The sequence below is a fragment of the Pyricularia grisea genome (genome assembly GCF_004355905.1).
Source record: "Pyricularia grisea strain NI907 chromosome Unknown Pyricularia_grisea_NI907_Scaffold_1, whole genome shotgun sequence".
Taxonomy (NCBI): domain Eukaryota; kingdom Fungi; phylum Ascomycota; class Sordariomycetes; order Magnaporthales; family Pyriculariaceae; genus Pyricularia; species Pyricularia grisea.
This window is the reverse complement of record NW_022156716.1, coordinates 4,186,654-4,209,339: the sequence shown is the minus strand read 5'-3', so window position 1 is coordinate 4,209,339 and position 22,686 is coordinate 4,186,654. Positions and strand designations below refer to the sequence as shown.

Sequence of the window (22,686 nt, the reverse complement as noted above, 5' to 3'; positions counted from 1 at the left end):
TAGAGAAGGTAATTAAATAAAACATCACTTCATCTAATGGCCTTTCATCAGCATCTTCAATGGCGGTCCAGGAGAGCATGCTATGCATCGATATTTTCGGCAGCAAAGCAGCCAGAAGAGTTGGAACTGTGGTCTAGATCTCATCGTTTGCTGCCGAACCATCATCATACGGATCCACGAGCTTGAAATTATCTCTCAAAAACCTGAAGATTTCCACACAGCTGAATCCAGAACAAACGCCACAACGCACTTTCATCGCGGCCCAGGACTTACCAAGGACCCGGCCGTGGGAGGACATGTGTGTGCGGCGACGGCCCCTGCCGTGGCCGAGATCGAGCATGCGCCCCGGTTTGATGTCGAGGTTCGCAGCTACGGTCTCCTGATGCCGGAGATAATTGCCGCGGACTGATGAGAGATGGTCCTCCAGGAGAGGTAAATATATTTTAAGTACCTGTAAGGGCAACAAGGTAAAGTCCACCTCGGCCCCAGCTTGGCAGATGTCAACAGATAGGCTGCCAAGTCTCTTATTGCTACAGATAAGGGCTGGATGGTTGAGATGAGTAGCGCATCGCTCTGTTGACGTCGTAATCAAGCCAATCTCCATGGCTGATTTTAGACCGTTGTATAGCGACCTGCTTTCATCATCGGCTGATATTCCACCCACTGCTAAGCCGATCTCTGAAACTCGTGTACAGAAACAGGCTGTATCTAGCCAGGATTTGAGGTGATATCGCGTTCCCCATTCTTCACATTAATCTGGCTCTAATGGTGACATGGCCAAACTGATGCTTATTACCGTTTGCAGGAATTTGCTTCTATTCGATCTAGTTCCACATGTGACGTTCTGTTTTAGACCTCAAAAGATCATAACGCAAGATGCTTTGCAGTAAAACATCGGCTCCCAAGGCACAGTCCTCAGGACTAGTATACTCTTCGGGATTGTGACTGACACCATCCCGGCATGGGACAAAGATCATGCTTGCCGGACATTTTCGGCTTGCATACACAGTATCGTGGCCCGCGCCGCTGGTCATGTTTCGGATCAACCCTTGGGGGTTCTCGAGACCCCTCGCTTCAAGCACCGACAGCGCTGAGGCTCGCACAGTTTCAACACAGTCGGGGTGGAATTTGGTTGCTTCCGAGACGCTGTCCGTTTTCCAAGTAACCGAGAATGCATCATTTCTCCCGGGTGTTGCTCCGGCGAGAAGCTGTGATTTGGATCCGGGAGGGTCAACACCCTTGGAAAGGAGATCAAAGTCTCGTTTGAGATCCGCTTCGAGGGCGTCCAAGGTTGCGTCCTCGGGTGCGCGAATATCCAAGCTCATGCGTACATGACCTGGAATGGTATTGACAGAACCAGGCTCCAGTTGAACGATTCCAGTGGACGCAAGAGCTCCGTGAGAGGTAGCCAGCGCGTGCGAGTGGACAATGAAGCGAGAGGCCAAAAGCATGGCATCGGCTCTTGCAGAAAATGGCGTCGTTCCGGTGTGTGCATCTATGAAAAAATATGGTCAGTATTGCTGACCAGCACTGGCAGATAATACATAAGGCTGTTCATAGCGGGGTTTCTTACCGCGACCATTGATCTCAATAGTAAACCACCTATATGCCTGTACTCCCTGGACAACACCAATCTTGAGGTTGTTTGACTCTAATATGGGACCTTGTTCGATATGCAGCTCGAAATGGGCCGCCATTGGAACTTTGCTGAAGCTGGAAGGGATCTCGCCCAGGTAGCCGGTCCTTAGAAGCTCCGATCTCATCGTAGCTTTACCACCGCCAACCTCTTGCAGATTGTGGGCTTGGTCTATATCAAAGACCTCGGCCCAAACTCCAGAGGAGATCATACTCACGGGAAACCGGGCTCCTTCTTCACTGCGTTCAGGAATACTGTTATCAGCAAGTTGCCTCCTTTTCGGAGTCCCGAATCAGTTCAAAGCCCTTGGAATGGCTGGGCACCGAGTTCCACTCACTTCGTCCAGTTGACAACCCCAACTGGAAACTCGGTCTCGATTTGATTCTCCTTCAACACCCGTAACATTTCGATGCCGGCCATTACTCCAAGGATTCCGTCGTACCTTCCCCCGGTTGGCTGAGTGTCCAGATGCGAGCCTGCAAAAGTGGTGGCCCAGTGATCGCCGGGAGGTCTGGATTTTCTAATGGCAAATATGTTGCCCATCGAGTCGACCTTGACCGTGCAGCCGAGATCTCTGACGGTCTCGACGAACCAGTCCCGCACCTGCTTGTCAGAATCTGAGAGGGCAAGACGTGACATGCCCGTCTCTGTCGGACCGCTGCGGGGAGTTTGATTGTTACAACTAGCCGTCTTTATTGTTGAGTTTAGGGATTGAATATGTTCTAGGCCGGCTTACCTTCCCCAGCGCTTCCCTGTGCCCCAGACGCAAGTATCGTGGAGAGTCTTCATCATTCTTTCTTGGTTGACCTTGAGACTGGCGATTTCATCTTGGCTCATATCGCTCAATCGCAGGCCCCGACATGGCGATGCATGGAAATGTCGACTTGGCTCAAATGTGCATTTCCGTTCTGTGCACGCCTGAGAGAGCCGCGACCGTGTTGTAGAACATGGTGTGAGGCCAACCCAGAGAGCTCTGGGTCTACACCTAAAAGCAAACGACATTTTTAATTCGCAAGGACATGCTCACAGATTTGGCTGATATGATTGAAGGGGTTATCTAGGTTGGGGGAGTTTAGGACAGTGATCAAGCAACCTAGGTATATGACGGAAGAGAAAGGAAGCGAGAGGCGCTTGACTAGAATTAGATGGATTAGCTCAATAGGTGAGATAGGGTGACAATGCCGATGAGAGTGCCAAGTGCGGGGAAACGATAAGCTGGGCAGGAACAGCTTTCGTGGTTTGGATCGGATGGGTGATCCGGAATTAAAATTGGCAGCTACGTGTATGTGTCTGGTTTCAATTTCCGAGAAGGGAAAGATGAGTTGGATTATAGTAAGACAAAAACCCCCCATCAGTCGGCATGCCCATGCACGCAGCGCAGTACCTTTATCACACAACCTTGACCCTCGTCCCGCTACTGTCTTAAGAAATGGAGATGGTGACACCAACTTGCATCTTGCTTGTTTACATACCTAGAAGTCAACAAAACACTACCAAACAGCTGCATCAGTATTTAAATCCAAAAAAAATAAGTACATTAGCAAAAATAGTGTCCCCACGTCATGCAGAATCTACAGCTTCGCCTTGCCCACACCCAGCGCGTTCCAGTCCTCCCGAGTAAAAGGCACATATCTGTTACCCTTGCCATTGTTCTCTATCCACCATATCTCGTCGCCGGCCTTGACCTTGTCCGGATCCACACCCTCGAGCTTGAGCGGCTGCTTGTTCTGCTTGTTGTTGTGCGAAGCCGAGATGACTGCGATGTGACGTATGAAGATTGGCACAGCGTACTTGGGGAGGTGTTTCCTGGCGTGCGCCAGGAAGGCCGCCGTGTCAAAGGATGCCTTCTTTTCGGGCTCGATGTAGATGGCCGCGGCGCCTGCCCTGCCGTCGTGGTTGGGCAATTGTACGCCGTAGACGTTGGCCTCCACGACACCCGGGAAGTTGCCGAGAACCTCGCCGACTTCGGCGGTGGAAACGTTCTCGCCCTTCCAGCGGAAAGTATCTCCAAGCCTGGATATATCATTGTTGTTTTGTTAGCTGTCTCCACATCAACTCGGATCACGAGAGCAAGTCGCTAAATTACCTGTCCATAAAGTACCACCTCCCGTCGTTGTCACGGCGCAAGGCGTCGCCGGTCCGATAGTAGGTGTCGCCCTTTACAAAAACGTCGCGCACGAACTTCTTCTCGGTGGCTTCGGGATTGTTAAAATACCCTGGGAATGTCCTCTCTCCTGGGATGCGGATGAGAATCTCGCCACCCTCGTCGTACGGCACACGGTAGGCGAAACCCGTCTTTGGATGCCTGGCTATGTCGCCCGTATCCGTGTCTATCGCGACTGGCACGTATAGGTGGTGGTACTTCCATCTCAAAAGAAGCCCATGGTGGCCCACTGCGTGAGCCAGGAAGTCGCCCCTGCAGTGATTGTCAAGTGGGAAAACACCTTCGGTGCTGTTGAAGAACTCGTGGATGCACTCGATTCCGAAACGATCGCGGAAACGCTTCCATACGTCTGGCCTCAGTCCATTACCGTAGATTACCTTGACGTTGTGCTCCTTGTCACGCGGCGAAGGTGGCTGTGCTAGCAGGTATCGCAACGTCTCGCCGACGTATACAAAAGCGTTTGCGCGAGACTCGCGAACGTCATCCCAGAATGTAGAAACCCTGAACTTGGGCGCAACACATATAATCGTGCCGCTCAGGATCTGACTCATCATTGTTATGCCTCCAGTGCCGTGATAGTAAGGCATGCAGTCATAAAACCGTATGTTTGCATTGGCCTCCTTGTCAGAGCTGGCGAGATAGCTAGCTCCAGCCTTGGCGGTGCATCCGTTGATGTATACCGGGGCGACTGGTAATATGCAGGCTTTGGGCATTCCCGTCGTTCCGCTTGTATAGAACAAGCCGCAGGCCCAGTCTGGCTTGATATCCTTTCGGTATTCCTCTCCAGGTCGAGTGGGCTCCAGCCCTGAAATATGATGACGGTAATCATCGAGTCTCAAGACCGTAAAGCCCTCTGTGTTCAAGTCCTCTTGGATATCCGAGATGCTCTTCTCCGTTTGAGGTGGGACGTCTACCAAGATGAGTTTGGCAGTGCTGATCTTCAAACAGTGCAGCAATGGCTTCGACGCCAGGTTGTGATTTATCATGGCTGGGGCCGCTCCGATGGAAGTCAGAGCCAGCCACACCATGATAAATTCGGGGGAGTTTCCCATGAAGAGGGCAACAAAATCCTTGGGTCTGACTCCCTGAGCCAGGAACCACTGGGCGAACCGGTTGGTGCCATCGTAAAGCTGCTGCCAGGTCAAGGAGCCCTCCCGAGTCCAGATTGCCTCTGCATTGGGCTTTTGCTTGACGACATCTTCAAACAAGTAGTACGCTGACAACTTGTTCGACTTGACTTCAATTGGGATTATGGTGGTTAGTGAACGAAGGGTGATAAGTCATAGAACGGCTCGCACGGTTTTTTTTCTGTCTTACCTGCTTCTTCAAAGTACTTGAGCAGTCTCCTACGGCCAAAGATTGATTTCAGATCCTTGCTCACGTGGAACTTGGCATCAAGATATGCCAGTCCAGCGGTTGTTGCGGCAGTGCCGGCTGCAGCGATAGCTACATATGTTATACATTATATGTCAGTTGGTTGATTGAGGTTGAAGTAGGTCGTAGTTCCCCTCATCAATGGGCTTTTGATTGGTCTTACCGAGCTCCATGCTTAAAGCAAATCGTTTCTTTTGTGAGTGAGTATATTTGTGATGCTCTCAAGAAAACCTCAGTTTTCACCAACTCAATATCCAATTGAAAGGCCAGCAGCTGCCCTGACCAAGTTCTAATATGAAACGAAACCGTGCGTACGCAAGACACGGACAAGAAAGTGAGTACAAACTCTATGCAGCAAGTCGACAATTTAAGTTGAGAAACGCCGAGAAAGTTAGGAAAGAGAAGTTCATCCAATTTGAATCTTTGTCTAATCTCTAGAAATAAGTTACCGAAAGTCAAGGCAATCAACACAACCAGATGGCTTAACGCGGAGGCATCTTTCTCCGACATAGCCAAGGGGGCGGGGACCCATGGGGAGGAGCCTTGGGGTGACTGGGGTCGGGTTCTGGTTACTACGGATTGAATCCTCGGCACCGGCTTCAATTTTCGGCAAAACATTGTGGCTGCGGGTAGAATCCGCTCGCAGCGAGCGGCACTACCATACCTGCCTACATTAACGTTAGTACTACAGTACAGTACGGCAAGGTAAGCCCAGTTATGTAACTTCCATGACAGGTCAGTTGACTCAAGTCCGCAGTGGAGCTTCGGTAGATGCGACATCTTTCATGTCTGTGGAGGAAGATCTCTATGTAGGTAGTAATGTTGAACAAAACTAACACTGACAGCGGATTCTGTGGGCACATTGTACGACGACTAAGAAATATTACGGTATTGCATAGGGATCAATTGGTATGCTAATTTGCTAGCTCGCAAGCAATCCCATCCTCAATCATAAGCACTGTCACATTTGGCACCTGTGGGGCCTTGCTGCACCAAACAATAGCTTACCCCGGTCCAGTACGGTGGGGCTGGGCTTGGGGCAGTCACGTGAGACAACGCTGTGGCTGGCAGCCGGGAGGCTGTGGCTGCGCGGTAGGCAGTTGGGTCTTAATTGGGCACGTGATGGAGCAACCCTAAGAAATGTTCAAAGCAATTTGTCTCGCGCAAATCTTGTTAAGCTAAATCGACGATTTTACAACCCCCGCCAAATCGACGACCACGACGACGACAAGCCAGCCCAACCCATTCTCCCCAATACCCCCATACATAAACCGACAAAATGCCTGGCGGAGTCAATGTTCGCGATGTTGATGTAGGTTTCACCGAATTTCATTGATAGCTCAGCGCTCGACAAAAGCCTGGGAAAAAAAGCCCCACCGCCTCGAAATCATCTCGTCCTCCGACTAGCCCGCGGTTGAAAATCATGCACACCCGAATGTGCTCGACAACAGCGCGATGGCCATGATGGTCGCGATTGGCAACGATGCATGAGTGCAAGATTTGGAAGAGGCTCGAAAGAGTCTGGCTATATGGAGCATAGGAGCAGGCGCGAGGGAGTCGAAAGACTTCTGACGACGGAATAATGCTAATATGCTGGGTTTTGATGTGCAGGCGCACAAGTTCATCAACGCCTACGCCGCTTTCTTGAAGCGTCAGGGAAAGCTGCCCATTCCTGGTAAGATACTGATACCTGATTCCTGCTCTACTTGGGTGTCGATGCACGAGCTGACAGTTGTACTTTGTTTCTCGATTGTAGGTTGGGTTGATACCGTCAAGACCGGCCCCGCCAAGGAGATGCCTCCTCAGGACATCGACTGGTTCTACGTCCGTGCCGCCTCGGTTGCCCGTCACGTTTACATGCGCAAGACTGTTGGTGTTGGCCGTCTCCGCAAGGTTCACGGCACTGCCAAGAACCGTGGCAGCCGCCCCTCGCACCACGTTGACGCCTCCGGCAGCGTCGACCGCAAGATCATGCAGTCGCTCGAGAAGATTGGCATCCTGGAGCAGGATGAGGAGAAGGGAGGCCGCCGCATCACCCAGGCCGGCCAACGTGACTTGGACCGTAAGTTTTCAATTCCACATAATACCAACTAGTTCACGCAGGGAACAAGGCGTTCAAGAACACAAGGCTAACATTTGCACGCAGGTATCGCCATGACCGTTGCTGAGGCTGAGGAGGAGGAGGAGGAGGATGACGAGTAAATGTCTCATCAAAATCGTCTTTCTTTTGGCTTGGTCACTGGGAGTTTGTATGCATTCTTGGCATTTAGGGTTCACGGCGTAACAAAATGGGTCTGGGGTCTGTCTTTCGGCATGAGCAATCGATCGTCTTCTTTCGCCTTTACCTGAACCCAGCGTCGGTAGCTAGTGATGCTTACCGATTATGATTAATGCTGAGTCCATCGTCTCCCATCAGTTAGTGACTCTGTACGTGGTCAGTGATGCATTGAAGGTTGATACATTCAGCTAATTCGGTCACGATCAAATCGCCCCACAGTACATCGACACATGAGGAAGGTACGATTTAACCCTCAGCTTCTATCTCCAAGTAAGGCTCAAATTTGAAGATCAACCCTACTGCCCTGCAGAGATCGATTTTCTTGGTGCTTTCAGTGGCTGTTGAAGTGATTTGTTTGACTTGTATCATTTTCTATACCAATACCACGTTCATCTTCGTTTTCCCTTCTCTTGAACCCGCCAATCTATTTATGCCAGCAAGCAGTCACACATTTTGTTTTCTTACCTTTCCATCCTTTATTAATGTCTTGACGTATTCATATTCCAACTTCTGTTCTTGATTCTCATATTCATCGCAAGCAAACCTGCCCCATCTCACACCGTCAAGCATACCTACGCTTCAGTTCCAACTCGATTCGCTCTATTCACTTTTCAACTCTCTCTTTTGACTCGTCAAATATCAAGTGCACTGTGTTACAACCTTCCCTTACCAAGCCGAACCGCTTTCAGGACCTCTTTGGGCCTGTCTTCAAGCATCGGACAACTTATCAATACCAACGGTCAGTAATCGACACATCTCAGATCAAAGGAAAATCAGAATGCTGACCAGTTGCTAGTTTGCCAGCTTCAGATTTTGTTCAAATGTCTCAACATGGCAGCTGAAAGACCCAGAATCATCAAAACCTTCGGACTCAAACCTATTCACATCGCTACGATCCGCGGCCAAAAGGCAGCTGTTTGTGCGCTTTTACGCGCGGGGACAAACGTGGACGAAGCAACGAAGCATGGCATTACGCCACTTATGTTGGGTGCCTTGTTTGGGCATCTGGCTTTGGTGTGCCTGCTGATCAAGCATGGAGCTGGACGGTCAGTCCAAGACGCTTCAAAAAGGATGGCAAGAGAAGTGAGCAACCTTTTTTTTCTCGCCCTTTTCTCTCCTGTTCTTTCTTTTCGTTATGCTCCTATCTTTATGCCCTTCTTCTTCTTCTCTACCGCACTTCCGTATATATTTACTAACAACAAGTTTACTCAGTACTCCTGGTCTAGTTCAACTCTTGTCAGGACAGGTTGGAACACCTTCGAGAAGCTTTCAAACAAGCTCACAGGACGCTGCTATTCAGCAGACGTAGTTCGTCGCAGGAAAAGAATCTGGAAAATACTACGCCGGCGCGATACCTTCAGAGGGTTCCTGGAAGGCGCTTCCCAACCACATGGGACATCGGCCTTCTCAATCTCTTCGACCGGTGAGGTCACATTGTGGAAAAAGGTTACATCTGTCCATAACGGATCAGGACGCAACGATACAACACCAGCAATCATTGCACGTACGGAGAAGAAAACCATCATTCAGTGGGCTTTTTCGGGGTGGACCACCGACAATATCGTACAGCATGTTGTTAACAGCCAGGAGTACACTCAACTGGTGGTGGCATTCTGTCAATCTTCAGGGTTTACCCTCAGTGCCAACGCGAGGGACAACCCAGGGGGCCGGATAACAGATCCGGAACTTATCGAAGCAGAGCAAGGGCGATGGCAAGCATGCCACGCCGAAAAGAAACTTGCAATCTTTTACTTGCGTTTGATAATGCACCGGACATTTAAGAATGATTTCCAAGACCCGTTGGATAGTGGTTACGAGTTTAAGCAAGAACAGATCCGGCGCTTGAAGTCAATGAAGATCCCCAATGACCGGAGAAAAGCCTATATCTTCCTGGGCCATGAGGCTTGCGACGGCTGTTTGGACTTTTTGCACCACCTCCAAAAAGTTACCGGTATAGAAATATTGGTAAAAACAATACCAATTATGGAAGAGTACAATAGACCTGAGAAAAGGTACGGTGATTCGGCGGCAGACAACCAGCAGTCTCCTCATAGCGACGACGACGGTGACGACAAAGACAACGACAGCGACGATACCGAGTCAACAATGTCGAACGAAAGCGAACCCAGAACGCCAGCTATGGAGAAACTGGACAAACAGGTCTTTACCCGCGCAGACTCACCCCAAATGCCAGGTGTTAGTGAGAAACACCCCGCTTGGGATCAAACACAAAAGCCACCAAGGCCGACGCCCATCTTGGTACAACCAGGGCATTGGCAACTCATGAGCGATTAGGCCCTCCCCCCCTCGCTTCGCTTACGTGCAGGTGGGCAAGGTCTCGCCTGGAGACCGTGCACTGATTCTCGCTCGTAAACCCCGCGACGCGGTGGTCGCACCTATCTCGTAGCAATAACTGTGGGAACGGGGCTAGAATGCTTCTAGTGCGACGTTCAAAACAGCTAGTACTTAGTCGGGCTGTTAGCTTCGGCATCGCCAGCCACAATGCGGCCTCTAGTTTGGTGGTCTGATGTTTGTTTGCTATTCTCCTGTCAGCCCTGGAAATCTCTTTTTTTTTTTTTTTTTTTTTTTTTTTTTTCTCATCTCCTCGTACCGACTTAATGAGGGCCGAACGAAAGCTTAGGTGGCTGACCACTGGGGAACACTCGGTGTCATAGTTTTTTTTTTCATGTCTTCCGCGATGTTTGTTTCTTGTGAGTCGTCACAAACTATTCTTTTGTGGCTTTGTTTCTGTCACTTTCTAAGATCAAAAAAGAGGGGAACAAACTTGCAGGAGATTGATGAGGGGTTGCAGATAAAATCTCTAACGTTGTTTTGAACCTTGGGCTGTCCAGTTAAAATGGTTGCAGCGTTACATCGCCGGCATACAAACATCTCTTAAAGAGGCTCGTGCGTTGAAGCTGCAGATCCTCGAGCAGGCCATTAGTTTGGTTGCGGTGGGTTTCGTCCTAGCACCTGCATTCTTTTGGTAGGTTTGTGCTCGTGCGTGCTCTTCAGTATGCAGGACGGGGAAGGTCAAGGCGATCTGTTTCTATCACGCAAACAGGCCAAAGCGACTTGATGGAGAAGGGAGATATAAGGGCAATATGTTCGTCTCATCTCGGCCATTTTCGATGCAAGTTCACGCAGGTTTACGCATATCATCTTTTTGTCGTTGCAATTCATCCAAAACATCTTCATTCACATACATTTTCATATCAATAATAATTATTATTTTGGTCAAGAATACCATCAAAAACACTGTGCACTTATCTTTATACTTTTTTTCCCCCTTTCTGCTGGCCAAGAAACACAAAAACTCAAAAGAGACCTACGCACAATGGCTCATCAACATAGGCGCACTTATACCCGCACCATCCTCTTTTCAGAAACTTTTGATTTCCCAACGCCGCCAACATGGGCACAAGACGAGGCTCTCCTCCCACCAAATGGTGAGGTGCAACAATATCACCAAAGGGCCAGCCAAATGCCCGTTGGTGCTCCCTGGCCGTCCATGCCTCCGACGCCGTCCATGCCCACCCGGCCCATGAGCCGGATGCCGCGCATGTCGCACGTTCCGGTAACACTGCACGACAAGCCGCTGCCTGAATACCCTCATTCGCACGACTTGATTATCGACTGCAGCGGCGAAGCAACCACCCCGGCGACCGCGCCGGTCGCGGCTTCTATGCCGTCGCCTGGGGAGGTTTCCCGCTGGAGTATCTGCAGCGACGACACCGTAGTCGGCGAGTCCATGTCGCGCCCGCTGTCCCCGAGCAGCTCCATCCAAAAGCTGCGCAGCATGGCCAGCTACACTGCTTTGCGAAGCGTCAAGTCTTCGATGAAGCTACGAGTAAAACTTAATACGACTTTGAAGCAGCTTGCGAGGAGGACCAAGAGCATGGGTTGATTTCCTGTGCTCCTTTTGTGTCGTCCTCGGCCTCAAGCTTCCTTGGAACTAATTTCTGACTATTATGCAACTTTATTTTTATTTTTTTATTTCTATTTTTTTTTTTGTTCGCAGCTTTTACGCAACTGCGACCCACGCTCATTTCACATCTCTTTTCATGATACCTATTTCACCTACAACCCTTTTATTTTACGGCCGACCACACCTAACGAACAGCATGATTTGTTTTGCTCTTTTCCTGGCTTTTGGCTTTTTTTTGTTTACGTTATGATACCACTTAGATCACAGTCTCTCTACGACTATCTTTCCTATCTTATTTTTTTTCCTTCCTTTTTCTTATCTCTCTCTGTCTCTCGATCATCACATCCATGTCTCTTTTGTTTCTGGGGCATACTCAACAAGTTTCTGTATGTATCTTTCCCCTCCTAATATCTCCCCAGCGCTTAACTCTTTGTGCTTGCTCTTGCTTTTCGACGGCTGTGCCTAGTTTCGCTGCGTGTGCTTTTTTTAGGAATAGACAAAATTAGGGAATAGAAATCAACAAAAAAAAAATCAATCAAAAAAAACTTGAAACATACGAAAACAAGAACACAGCGCAGATTCGAAAGAAGAAAAACGTGGGTATAGCTTCCGACAGATGCACTAAAACACGCCGCCAGCTACCAAGACGGTCGCGCTAGAACCAAGTGGAAACAAACCAACCACGACTAGACTCAACGGTTGCCTCCCTTTGCCAGGCTACTAGGATCCTACACGACCGTTTGAGCTACGGGTGAAAAGGGAAAAGAAGAAAAAAAACAAAAACAAAATCAAGGCACTACGATACACCTCGGGGAATTTTAACTAAGCAATCAAAGGTCGCTCAGAAGAAAAAGAGTTACTGATTTTTCCGGAGGTCCAAGAGTCTTCGGCACGACATGGATCTTGTGCCGGATCTGCACGCTTAGACCGCCTTGAAAGAACAACACTTGGCCTTGGCGACGGGTAACATGTTTTTAAGTGTCCACAAAGTTGGACACAATAAGAAAACTCGGCGTTTGAACGTTAGACCATCCCGCCCAGTCCTACATCCCGCCTGCGGTATTCAAGATATCCTGTAGAAAGTCCACGCCGGCATGTCGCTTCATGTTGTTTTGCAGAGGAGACCCTCGACAAGAAAAGGCGGCAACGGCAGTGAACACGGGTCACATGGGAGGGTCGGCGTGGTGAGGGGCTGACTGAACCAGAGGTCTCCATCCATCCACACTCACAAATTTCTTTCGCGATATTGCTTCTTGATCCCACTTCACGTATGCTTCTGCACAATACGGATCGCATCCGGTGGGGAGGGGGGGGGGGGGGGGGGGGGGGGGGGGGGGATGTCAAGATGCCAATATTGTGACTACTCTGTATGACTTGTCAGATTGAAAGAGAAAAAGAGACAAAAGAAAAAGCAAGAAAAAAATACAAATGTCGGAGACAACTTCGGCGAAATCTATTTTTGCCCGAAAGCCAATTCCTGACCCCGAAGCCGGCGGCTTCCGATCACCACCGCGCGTCGTGTCGACTCACACTACCGGAACGAGTCCAGGGACCAAAGGTCGCCTTGGAAACTCGTACCGGATAAAAATAATGCGCGACGCGGCTTTCGTTCTAGGTCGGGTTACGCCGGTGTAAGCAGAAAAAAAAAAATTTACTGCTCACTTACATGGTATAGCACGATGAGCGGGTTATTTTTTTGAGTCAAGATCCGGTTGGGGGCTTTTCTGTGGATATGGGTAACTTTACTACCGACAAGACGTGGGGCGTTCCTGGCGATTCTACCACATAAATGACCGGGCGATCACTGATGAGCGGTTTGGCGGTCTATTAATTCAACGCAAGGGACGAGACGGACCGCAAATTTTGCGTCACAGAGGAGTGGAGTTTCTATAAGAAAAAAAAAAAAAATCTTATTACACCGTACGAAGTAGTGGCCCCATTCATTATGCCGTGTACCTGATTCTTTACCCAGGAATCGTTGACTCCTTTTTCTGGTACTACTGCAAATGTCGTGTCGTATTTAGTCACCGCATTAATTCACTGGGCGGTGTAAGAGCTACGAGAATAGTTACTAATGCGACTTGTCAGGTTATTGCTAGCCAACGTGGACGTTATGGCTGACTTGGGTTGTTGCTTACATACTCCGTCCGGCGACGCTTGCTGGGAACGAGGTGCTGCTCTTGGGATCGAGTAGGACTTGCAGCAGAGACCAATATATACTACGTATGATAAATTATCTGGTTGTACCGGTAAATGGCGGACAGTACTGTATGTCGTAGTGAAAGCTTTGTTCCGAACCGGAGGCCCTCTATGCCCTCATGCAACCCAGGTACGACGTAGGTACCTTTTTCGAGGGTATCATGCATCACAGGGTTTGCCTGGTTGGGCCAGCGCACGGATTTGGCGCTCTGTGACCTTGTTCCTTTTGTTCTTTAGCCAGAACGCTCTAAAAAGGACTCGTTGCTTTATTTAAATCCTGCCATCTCGCTACGTCGTTACATTTGCGGGAGCATGTGTCAAAACGTTTGGCTGGCAATTACTCATTACGTACTGTGAAAATTTGAGCTTGTGAAAATGGCCCAGAAAAAAAAAAGCCTCTCACGGTGCGGGCCACGGTGTCTTTGAGTGTCAGCTCATCTAAACCTGGAAAAGCTTGGCTTGTCAACATCAGGCAATTGTTGATCCGATCTGTGGATGATGCGATCTATGGTCCGACCTTTTTTTTGAGAGTTAACAAGTGAGGGGTTTGGTTTGCCAATGAAGGCTGTGGTAGGACGTCACTGTAGCAATTCTCGCGGCAGTCGAATTGCATATGTGTGCACATGATCAAAGCGACAAAAAAGGGCTGCTTGAAGCAATGCACCGCGGAGATGCACCCACTTCCTCCTTTTAATGGTACTTTTGAACTTTTGGGGGGAGGAAGAATTGTGATGGCGATCAGGCGAAGGAAACGAAGCTGGGGTTCCGCAGGGCTGACGGGAAATGTGGGGTATTTGTGAACTAATTTTTTCTCTTTTCTCTTTTCTCTATTTTTTTCCCCTGTCGTCACAAGCTGCAAAAGTGCCAAGAGCACATCTCCCGTCAAGCGCTACTGTGTATAGGCTATTATTATAAGCCACATTAATATTATATACAGTTAGAGAAGACAAATGTTCGGAGAGCAAATTTCGGTTGGCAATATCTGACTCTCTTAGTCTGTGCTTTTTGCGTATTGGAAATTTTCTTACCAGGTTTCACTCTTTAAAAATAATGATGCAATAGGTTTTCCGACGGAGGCCAGTCACCTCCTTTTGGCAGCAACCCTGATGGGCAACATAATAAAGTGGACTTGGCATGGAGAAGAAAAAAAAATTCAATTCACACGATGGTCGAGGTCCTTGGAATTGAGTGGGTCATTATGTCGTTTTTTGAACCCTCCTTCAACCTTTTCCAAGACTCAGCTGCAAACAGGCACATGGCGGGGCCAAGCTATTAAATGGGGCGCGTGACTTCCAGAAACTGCCAGTGGCTATTATGTCGTTGTTTAGGTAGGTACCGAAGTACACTGTCACAGCAAGCCATCACCTCATCCAAACGTGTACCTGGCACGTTGCTAAGGAGAATGGTGCCATAGTATGGCGACAGTTGACCTTCACCTGCACAATCGAGGTCTGGTTTGTGTGTTTGATGGATTTTAAGTTGATGAACAAACTAAAAACTTGAAAGGACGAAAAGATAATAACCTGTTTTATTACCAGAGTCACCAGCGGTGTACAATGTAAAATGAACTAGTCTAGTCTAGGTAATTACTGAAGAGATGAAAATTTATGGATTTGTTCTGTTCCCAGCTTGCCTGGTATCCATGATGGAAAAAGCGAAAGGCTCAAGGCGGCTCAAGGCGGAGTCGCCGCTCCACTCCATGGAACCTATGCCTATATTGTGGTACTTGAATTTGAACTTGTACCAAAGGGACATACCCTGGCAACCTGGGTGCTGGGCACAGTAAAAATTCGAATTGAATTTATTAGCTCAAACAAGTAGTCTAATAGTCGGGAAAGTGTTCGAAGAGATTGGTTCGGCATAAAACTTGCGCTGCGCCGTTATGTTCTCGGCGGCGAAGTCAAGGGTTGCAAGTGAATCATACAGTCGTGACTAACTACAGTACAGAGTCAAGTTTGAGGTCCGTGGATTAGTCGCCGAAAGCCGCCAAAGGGGTCGGGAAACGAAAGTACTACTACCTAGTCCGCGGCGATTATCCCTGACGCCACTGCGGGCCAGGTCTAGAATGTACCACTTTCGTGGTAATGTCATTGTAAACTTTTTTTTTCTCTCTCTTTTTTTATCCTCCGCCCAGTCGGGGATATTACTACGTATTGCCTTGCTGGACAGTGTGGGCGCAAACCATGGGACTCTTTTTTTTTCTTCTGATTTTTTCCATCCCCCTGCGGCCCACCAGGGGACCCCCGTCGCCCTATGACACGAGAATTACCTGATGAAAACTGCCATTTGAATAAACGGGCATCACGAGGCGAGCTTGCAAATTTTTATTTTTTTTTAGGTCATATAAAGATGACGCGATCCCGCAACCGGCGCACCGAATCGTGTCTGGTTCTGAGGCTGTGAACATCGACAGATTTTCAACATACACTTTCACTTGTTTTGTTTGCTCTCGTTGCGCAGTGAAACCAGAAGACGACAAAAACAGGAGAGACAAAAGGCGCCTGACTTCATTTAGACCCCACAACCCTGCACAAGCGCAGAAACGAGCTCTTGGTAGGTACCGTTCTTAGCAATCCCCCAACTTATACTTGGGCACATTCGAGCCCCTTGGTGAGGGGAAGCGCAACAACTAGAACTAATTGTATCAATTCATTTTTCAGAGCAGTCACGCGCCAGTTCCAAATAGACCTTATTCAGTACCAAGTGAAGCTTCTCGTCTTCTCAATTGGACAAGCGAGTAACGTCACCTTACAGCCGAGGAACTGCACCAATAACGCTCTGCTTAGTCTACTTGGCGCTAGCTGGTAGATACATTTTTTTGGCAGTTGAGCCACTGCAGCAGTAGTCAAAAAGCTACAAAGGTATATTACGCAGTACCTACGAAAGTCGCACCCCACACCCCGGCCAGTCACCAGACCAAACTCGAAGCCGGCAGGTTTCCGCGCGACCTCCGAACTGCGAGTATTTTGACCAGGGCAAAAAAAACAAAGGAGTCTGTTTTCTTACCCAAAACGGAATTCCTCGGTATTGTCGCCCTGCACTGGCTTATACCTTAAAGTCGTGCGCCTCCCATGGCCTGTTCCTGACAATCGAGTTCTCTTTCCTGGGCAAAGTCTTTTTTTTTTTTTTTTTTTTAAAAAAAAACTTTGGGGAGGGTACATCAACAATTACCAATCAATTAATTGATTCACATCAAGCACCTGCCAATCTACCCTCTTAACTATTTGAGGTGCCTGCATTACATCGCCAACACCTTGGACGCAACCAGCTACACACATAGGTAGTAGGTACCTACATACTACGCCGTGGGTGCCTGCCTTTAGATTACTCCACCCTTGCGACAAACCCACGTACAGCTAGCCAAGGGCCCGAGTTCGAGGAAAGTTGCCACAATGCCTCACCGCGTAGCAAACTTCCTGCGCACCTCGACGCATAACCTCGAGACCCAACTTGCCGCTGGATTCAAGCGCCAAAAATCTCCCCCACAAACTCCTAGACACTCCAGGAGCGCATCTCCTTCTTACGCATCATCTATCAACGAGGAGGCAGAAGAGTCTGGAGTCATGACTCCAGAGAGGCATGAGTCGTCTTCTGAGGGACACCATCACCACAGGCTATCCCTCAACGGTCTTGGTCAGCTCATCCGCGGGACAAAGGACCTGCACATTCACCAGCAGTCCAACCAAGCTGCTACTTTGAACCTAAAGGTCGAATCGCCACCCCTCGTCCTCTATGGAGATGCATCAAGCAGCACCGGTGCCTTGTTTTCGGGCTCGATGCACATGGAACTAAAGGAGGATGTGCCCATTGAGTCATTCACGGGCACCCTCAAGATACATGTCACCCAAAAACGCCCCTTTAATACTCATTGCCACGACTGCACACATCAGTACACGGAGCTTCAAAGCTGGTCTTTTCTCAAGGCACCGCTAGTTCTGACAAAGGGTAAGGGATCCCGATCTGCAGTATTTGTCTCCTTGAAAGAAGCTAACATGGCCACCAGGATCACACTATTTCCCTTTTTCTTTCTTGCTTGGCGGTCACCTACCCGCTACTATGGACGGACCGTTGGTCAACATCGCATACGAATTCCACGCCGAAGCCACCCCTGGCCAAGGCCATGGTCCCAGCATCAAGTTTGACAAGAATATCGACGTCAAACGTTCCCAGCCCGAAGCAGACGTGCCGCATCACTCGATACGCGTGTTCCCTCCTATTGACGTCAAATCGAGCGCACACTATCCCCAAGTGATCCACCCTCTGGGTGTTAACACGCTCTCGCTCCGCCTAGACGGCATCGCCAAGTCCAATCCAACTTGCGGGACCGTCGAGTTCTGGAAGCTTAAAAAGTTATCGTGGAAGCTTGAGGAAAAGTCAAAAGTCATTGCGCCCGCGTGTGAGAAGCATGCGCCAAAGGAAGAGACGACCTCGGAAGATGCCAGTCCGGCCAGGAAGGGTCTGGAGAGGACGGATAGCAGGATAATCGGCGAGCAGACCTACTTCAAGGGCTGGAAGAGCAATTACTCGTCTGCCGATGATGCCACGGTCGAGATGGAGTTCGATTGGGGTCTGAGCAAGAAGCTCGAATCGGAAATGACCAAGTCAAAGAAACACAAACGATACGTATGCGACACCAAGTGCGCAGATGGAACCGAGGTCACGCATCAGCTTGAGATTGAAATGGTGGTGTCTCAAGAGGTAAGCGCACATCTCTAATACTTGTTGGCTCAGCAAAAGCTAACTCTTTCAACAGTACGCCCCAGCAAAAAAGCTAGACATGGTGACACAGACAGGAGTTGGCCGTATAATGCGCATGCACTTCAATGTCATCCTCACAGAGCCGGCCGGCTTGGGGATCAGCTGGGACAACGAAGCTCCTCCGATATACTCGATGGTCCCCGCGTCCCCTCCTGCATACTGTGGCTCAGAGGAATCAGCCGACGAGCTGGACTTCAGCAACATTGAAAGCCTGATGGGTGGATCGTCCCCCACGTCTCCCATTACTCGCTCGCCGCCAAGCAGTTATGCGGAAGCTTCTGCCTGACTCTAAGCAGTACGACTTGACGATTCAGAAACAAACCAAATTAAGCACGAGCGTATCGAAAATTTGTATTCGCGGCGATTTTGCACCCCGGCAATTCCGTTCATAATGTTAAAATCACTTACAAATAGCTTCCAGCCGGGGGACGCCAGCCACGCATTTTCTTCACTTTGCTTAGCCTTGCTTTATCCGCATTATACCCAATCAGAGTTTTGGTTCTTTTTTGTTTTTTTTTTTGTTTTTTTGTTTCGTTGCGGCAAGACCGCGGCATCATGGGAACCAGACTGGCAGGGATTCGCCAGTCCTGGCGGCGTTCAGGTAGTGCATATGGGGACATTGGGAATCAAAAAGGATTATTTGGGTTTAATTGAGCGAGAGGTTGCTCGCTCACGCTGATGCGCTTCTTGAAAAGACTAGAAGAAGGGTGGAAATGGAGATCAGATTAGAAGAATAACAGAACAGTCATGGGCTGGTTATCTTATTCAGCGGGGTTGCGCATTATTCACTGTAAACACTAAAGACTTAAAAAATTCTTAACTCTACGAATGGGCAACGTCTCTCGTCTTGCCAATTGACGTATATTGTCAGCACCCAGTATTGGGCTTTATATGTTTTATACTAGGTTTATATCAAATTGCCGCTAACGCCCTTTGCAGCTCCATCCTCCCACCACTCACCAATCCTCCTTTTCAACAACAAGCTTGAAATCCGATGGCAAGTTGGCTCTACTAGCACCTTCAAGTAGATAAGGCTTAGGTTCGTGGGTGCCACCCAGTCTTTCAATGGAACAATCCTCTTTGATACGGAAATGAACCAAAACGGTACGCGATGCGGGACCTATGTGCCATGCCAAGGATTTGCTCGCCTGGATGTCTGAGCCATATATGGTTCTGTAGTAAGAATCGCCATCAGGTGGTTGGTAGAGTTTGAAAATGCGAATAAGGCAATAGGGTGGCTCCAGATTGTGGCCGGCCGGTTGCGCACCAATGCTAGGCGGTAATGCGGCCATGGTGAGCAAGGTCACGAACTTTTTAATCTGCATAATTGCTAAGGAGAGAAAAAAAAAAGAATAACCTGAAATTAACGTATGGAGCGGGTGGAATAAGTTGGTATTTGTTAATGGGAAGCAAATTGTATTCTTAAACACTCGTCGCACTGGTGGAGAATTATACAAGTCGAAAACGCTGTAAATCAAGATGTTTGATCAAAGTCAAGGCAAGTGGGAATGTGCGAACGTTCCATTAGATAGATAAGATATAGGTATCTCGAACCCGAGTACCGGACTTACCCGGCTGGTATTTTTATTTTTATTATGGTTTCCTCTTGGGTAGTCCTTTGAGAGGGTTTCCAAAAGTAGAGTGGCTTTACTTAGACTTAAATGCTCGAATTTACAAAGTGGTTGTGCAGGGTAAATCCTATCGCGGTCAAATCCGTCTACATACAATGAAATTTATTTTATTCGCCTACTTCATCCTGTATCCTGTCAACATTCATTCTTAGGCTCTTGTTCATCGAATGTGACAATTTTACGGACAACTTAAATTCCATTCCAAGATTCAACTGTGAAAATGTCACGAGTCCTAACTTGGCGACGGCGACCGCATCTGGAGATGTTCTTGTTCGACCCAGAAAGCCTTAATCCGACATTATTGGGGGCCAGCCACGCGGCTCTTGTTGCCCCAGAAACGTGTCGGATATTAGGAAAAAGATCAACTGTGTTAATTGTGGTTATTTCCAGCCATTCTTTAATAATCACGGGGGGTGTGTGCATTAAATGCCCATGTCAGACGTCAAAGTCGGCGGGCGACGCCTGGTCTAAAGCATGCCTCCTATGCTGTCCCAACTTTTCTTTTTTAAACACGAGCTAACGGCGACTTTGGGTACCGATCATCCGATCTCACGGAAAGATCTAGCTTGGTATCGCGATTCGGGCGTAAAAGGACCGTCCGATGGTAAGTACCTAGGCATATCTTCATTGTAATAAGATGTTTTTTTTTATTATCCATGCCGCGATCAGTGAACTCTCGCCGTTCACGAACACATCTAATGAAGTAATCGCCGTAAGGGGACCTGTGCTTTGGCTACATGCTCAACCACTACCAAGCGCAAGTGATGTCACGAAAAGCCGCTTGAGCCGACGAAATACCCACAATACAGTTTACTTTATTGTGACGCAACCGACAGCATATTCTGTAGCACTCCCATCCGCCGTACCGGTCCCCATCGGCTTGCTGACGTGTGTGATGTTGCACATTTGGGCGCGCATTCGTCTTGTGGGCAATTAATTCCCATGTTCAATATGCCATGTGCACGTATCTCGACGCCGACTCCGGCAGCAATGAAGCAAGGTGTTTCGGTCGTGTGCGCAAGGTGCCGTGGGAATGATGGAGGTCCGAAGACTCCCTCAACTAGTCATGTAGCAGCACTGGTGACTGCGATTACCTTCAAGCCCAACAAACACGATTCAAAAGAAGGCAATATAATCTGTGGTCATAACTGTATTTTGTACATAATAATACAACTTACTGGGTATATAGTGTAAAGTGAGTAGGTTTATGCTGACACCAAAGAATTTGGCTTATATCTGCTGCTTCTGTGCTGCTCTCCATAAGCTCCACGGCAGCTTCCAGCTCGACTTGACCCTGAACGGATCAAAGTTGGCATTTTCCAGGCGCTGCAAGAAGTCAGCGGCCGGGATAGCCTCCAACAAAGTCCCAAACCCACGCTGGACCTCGAGCTGTGTCCTTTCTGCACTGGCGTCTTTTGCATCATACACGTGCTCACTCTCGCCCTCGTGCTCGAAATCATGACCGGGGTTCTGGCCAGCTTTGATGTTCTTGAGCATCTCCCGGGCAGTGATGAGATGATCGTTGGCGCGGGTCGCCACTTCAAAGATGGCGTCCTGCAAGCCAGGAGCCTCGGGCCCACGACGGAAAACATCCTCCTCCCTGACCCCGGCCTTGGCCATCACGTCCAACGGCAGCAGGAGCGCCGGGCCGCTGCTGCTGGCATTCTCCCCTAGAGGCGATTGGACCGGGGGCCTTGGTGCCGCCAAAACAGGCACGCCTCTGAGGATTGCGGCGATGCCGCAGGCCTTGCCGATGTGGCTGGCCAGGTGGTCGACGTGCAGCGAGCGCAGGCCCGTGGCAGCCAGGGTGGCATACATGAGCGTCGCGTACGTGTTCTCTCCGTAGTCCTCGAGGGCGGCGAGGCTGGCAAACGGGCGGTTATCCATGTACTGCTCGCGTGTGCTCAGCAGCCGCAGCAGCCAAAACTTGATCGAAGACGGAGATCCCCGACGGCCCAGGTCGCTGATGACCTTGTGCAGCAGGATGGAGATTGGTTCCCGCGGCGGGTTTCCGGCGAATGTACTGTTGATCGAGTCGCGCCAGAACTGCATGCGCATCTGGCCTATCAGCGGGTTGGATACCGTCTCCGGCAACCGGGCGAGCTCGAGGTTGAGCGTCCGGAAGGCATCGTATGCGTCTTGGGCTGAGGGAGGGAGGAAGCGGCGGATTAGGTAGGCTTCGTAGTCGCCGTGTCTGAAGACGTAGTGTTAGCGGGAGCCTTTCTGAGCTGGTTGGGGATCAATTGAAGCGAGTATTGACGAACCTGAGTTGATTGACACAGTAGGCGCGTGCCTTTTCAACATCGACATCGGTCACTATACCACGGCGGGGCTGTGCGAAGCTGCTGGTGTAGAGCTTGAGCTGCGACGAGGCGCTTCGAACACTTCTTGTGCGCAGCATGATGTTGTGCAGGGGTGGCAGAGGTAAATCTGAGCAGAATAAAGAAATAGCAAGCAGTCCACTGTTAGACCATCCTACTCAATCCACTTGCGCAAAACCCAATACCATAAAAGACCATTTTTTTGAGATTTCTACCAGAGCTAAAATCTCCATCTTTCGCAAAGCAATGCACTAGCATGTCAAGGTCCCCACTGACAAAGAACCAGACCCCGACTTTTTTATGCAGGGGTAACGAAATCATGACGAAATATTAGCGGATAGGTTCCGCCGGTAAGTGGGGCCAGTAATTCCATTAACGCGGTCGAGTCCAGAGAACG

General features: G+C 49.2%; 7 protein-coding genes across 7 annotated transcripts; 4 read left to right on the top strand and 3 right to left on the bottom strand.

Annotated features, from left to right (window-relative positions):
* Nucleotides 1-81: 81 nt before the first annotated feature.
* On the bottom strand, nucleotides 82-2,751 carry PgNI_01280 (uncharacterized protein). Its single transcript, XM_031121353.1, has 4 exons — nucleotides 2,373-2,751; nucleotides 1,974-2,294; nucleotides 1,574-1,875; nucleotides 82-1,495 (listed from the first exon to the last, which is right to left on the bottom strand). The coding sequence occupies exons 1-4, from the start codon at nucleotides 2,636-2,638 to the stop codon at nucleotides 825-827; spliced, it is 1,560 nt and encodes a 519-aa protein (XP_030987576.1). The 5' UTR covers nucleotides 2,639-2,751; the 3' UTR covers nucleotides 82-824.
* A 329-nt stretch (nucleotides 2,752-3,080) lies between these two features.
* On the bottom strand, nucleotides 3,081-5,592 carry PgNI_01279 (uncharacterized protein). Its single transcript, XM_031121352.1, has 4 exons — nucleotides 5,338-5,592; nucleotides 5,118-5,246; nucleotides 3,723-5,037; nucleotides 3,081-3,649 (listed from the first exon to the last, which is right to left on the bottom strand). The coding sequence occupies exons 1-4, from the start codon at nucleotides 5,345-5,347 to the stop codon at nucleotides 3,208-3,210; spliced, it is 1,896 nt and encodes a 631-aa protein (XP_030986929.1). The 5' UTR covers nucleotides 5,348-5,592; the 3' UTR covers nucleotides 3,081-3,207.
* Nucleotides 5,593-6,364: 772 nt separating this feature from the next.
* Nucleotides 6,365-7,692, top strand: PgNI_01278 (uncharacterized protein). The gene is made up of 3 exons (XM_031121351.1): nucleotides 6,365-6,849; nucleotides 6,931-7,236; nucleotides 7,321-7,692. The coding sequence occupies exons 1-3, from the start codon at nucleotides 6,765-6,767 to the stop codon at nucleotides 7,374-7,376; spliced, it is 447 nt and encodes a 148-aa protein (XP_030986930.1). The 5' UTR covers nucleotides 6,365-6,764; the 3' UTR covers nucleotides 7,377-7,692.
* A 591-nt stretch (nucleotides 7,693-8,283) lies between these two features.
* Nucleotides 8,284-9,747, top strand: PgNI_01277 (uncharacterized protein; the record flags this gene model as incomplete). Its single annotated transcript, XM_031121350.1, has 2 exons — nucleotides 8,284-8,535; nucleotides 8,665-9,747. 2 exons carry the CDS (start codon nucleotides 8,284-8,286, stop codon nucleotides 9,745-9,747), a joined length of 1,335 nt encoding a protein of 444 aa, XP_030986921.1.
* A 1,042-nt stretch (nucleotides 9,748-10,789) lies between these two features.
* Nucleotides 10,790-11,359, top strand: PgNI_01276 (uncharacterized protein; the record flags this gene model as incomplete). The annotated part of the gene is made up of 1 exon (XM_031121349.1): nucleotides 10,790-11,359. One exon carries the CDS (start codon nucleotides 10,790-10,792, stop codon nucleotides 11,357-11,359), a length of 570 nt encoding a protein of 189 aa, XP_030986922.1.
* Nucleotides 11,360-16,702: 5,343 nt separating this feature from the next.
* PgNI_01275 (uncharacterized protein) lies at nucleotides 16,703-19,141 on the top strand. The gene is made up of 3 exons (XM_031121348.1): nucleotides 16,703-17,524; nucleotides 17,583-18,277; nucleotides 18,333-19,141. The coding sequence occupies exons 1-3, from the start codon at nucleotides 16,972-16,974 to the stop codon at nucleotides 18,621-18,623; spliced, it is 1,539 nt and encodes a 512-aa protein (XP_030986923.1). The 5' UTR covers nucleotides 16,703-16,971; the 3' UTR covers nucleotides 18,624-19,141.
* Nucleotides 19,142-21,145: 2,004 nt separating this feature from the next.
* Nucleotides 21,146-22,444, bottom strand: PgNI_01274 (uncharacterized protein). The gene is made up of 2 exons (XM_031121347.1): nucleotides 22,233-22,444; nucleotides 21,146-22,162 (listed from the first exon to the last, which is right to left on the bottom strand). Exons 1-2 carry the CDS (start codon nucleotides 22,367-22,369, stop codon nucleotides 21,199-21,201), a joined length of 1,101 nt encoding a protein of 366 aa, XP_030986924.1. The 5' UTR covers nucleotides 22,370-22,444; the 3' UTR covers nucleotides 21,146-21,198.
* Between the last annotated feature and the right edge of the window lie 242 nt (nucleotides 22,445-22,686).

Coding starts and splice junctions, on each gene's coding strand:
- PgNI_01278 (XM_031121351.1), top strand. CDS start 6,765: ATGCTGGGTTTTGATGTGCAGGCGCACAAGTTCATCAACGCCTACGCC. Junction 6,850..6,930: donor GGGAAAGCTGCCCATTCCTG/GTAAGATACTGA, acceptor TCTCGATTGTAG/GTTGGGTTGATACCGTCAAG. Junction 7,237..7,320: donor CGGCCAACGTGACTTGGACC/GTAAGTTTTCAA, acceptor ATTTGCACGCAG/GTATCGCCATGACCGTTGCT.
- PgNI_01279 (XM_031121352.1), bottom strand. Junction 5,038..5,117: donor CAAGTACTTTGAAGAAGCAG/GTAAGACAGAAA, acceptor TCCCAATTGAAG/TCAAGTCGAACAAGTTGTCA. Junction 3,650..3,722: donor AGGTGGTACTTTATGGACAG/GTAATTTAGCGA, acceptor TGATATATCCAG/GCTTGGAGATACTTTCCGCT.
- PgNI_01274 (XM_031121347.1), bottom strand. CDS start 22,369: ATGCTGCGCACAAGAAGTGTTCGAAGCGCCTCGTCGCAGCTCAAGCTC. Junction 22,163..22,232: donor TACTGTGTCAATCAACTCAG/GTTCGTCAATAC, acceptor CTACGTCTTCAG/ACACGGCGACTACGAAGCCT.
- PgNI_01280 (XM_031121353.1), bottom strand. CDS start 2,638: ATGTCGTTTGCTTTTAGGTGTAGACCCAGAGCTCTCTGGGTTGGCCTC. Junction 2,295..2,372: donor ACAGGGAAGCGCTGGGGAAG/GTAAGCCGGCCT, acceptor AACTCCCCGCAG/CGGTCCGACAGAGACGGGCA. Junction 1,876..1,973: donor GGGGTTGTCAACTGGACGAA/GTGAGTGGAACT, acceptor TCCTGAACGCAG/TGAAGAAGGAGCCCGGTTTC.
- PgNI_01275 (XM_031121348.1), top strand. CDS start 16,972: ATGCCTCACCGCGTAGCAAACTTCCTGCGCACCTCGACGCATAACCTC. Junction 17,525..17,582: donor ACCGCTAGTTCTGACAAAGG/GTAAGGGATCCC, acceptor CATGGCCACCAG/GATCACACTATTTCCCTTTT. Junction 18,278..18,332: donor AAATGGTGGTGTCTCAAGAG/GTAAGCGCACAT, acceptor CTCTTTCAACAG/TACGCCCCAGCAAAAAAGCT.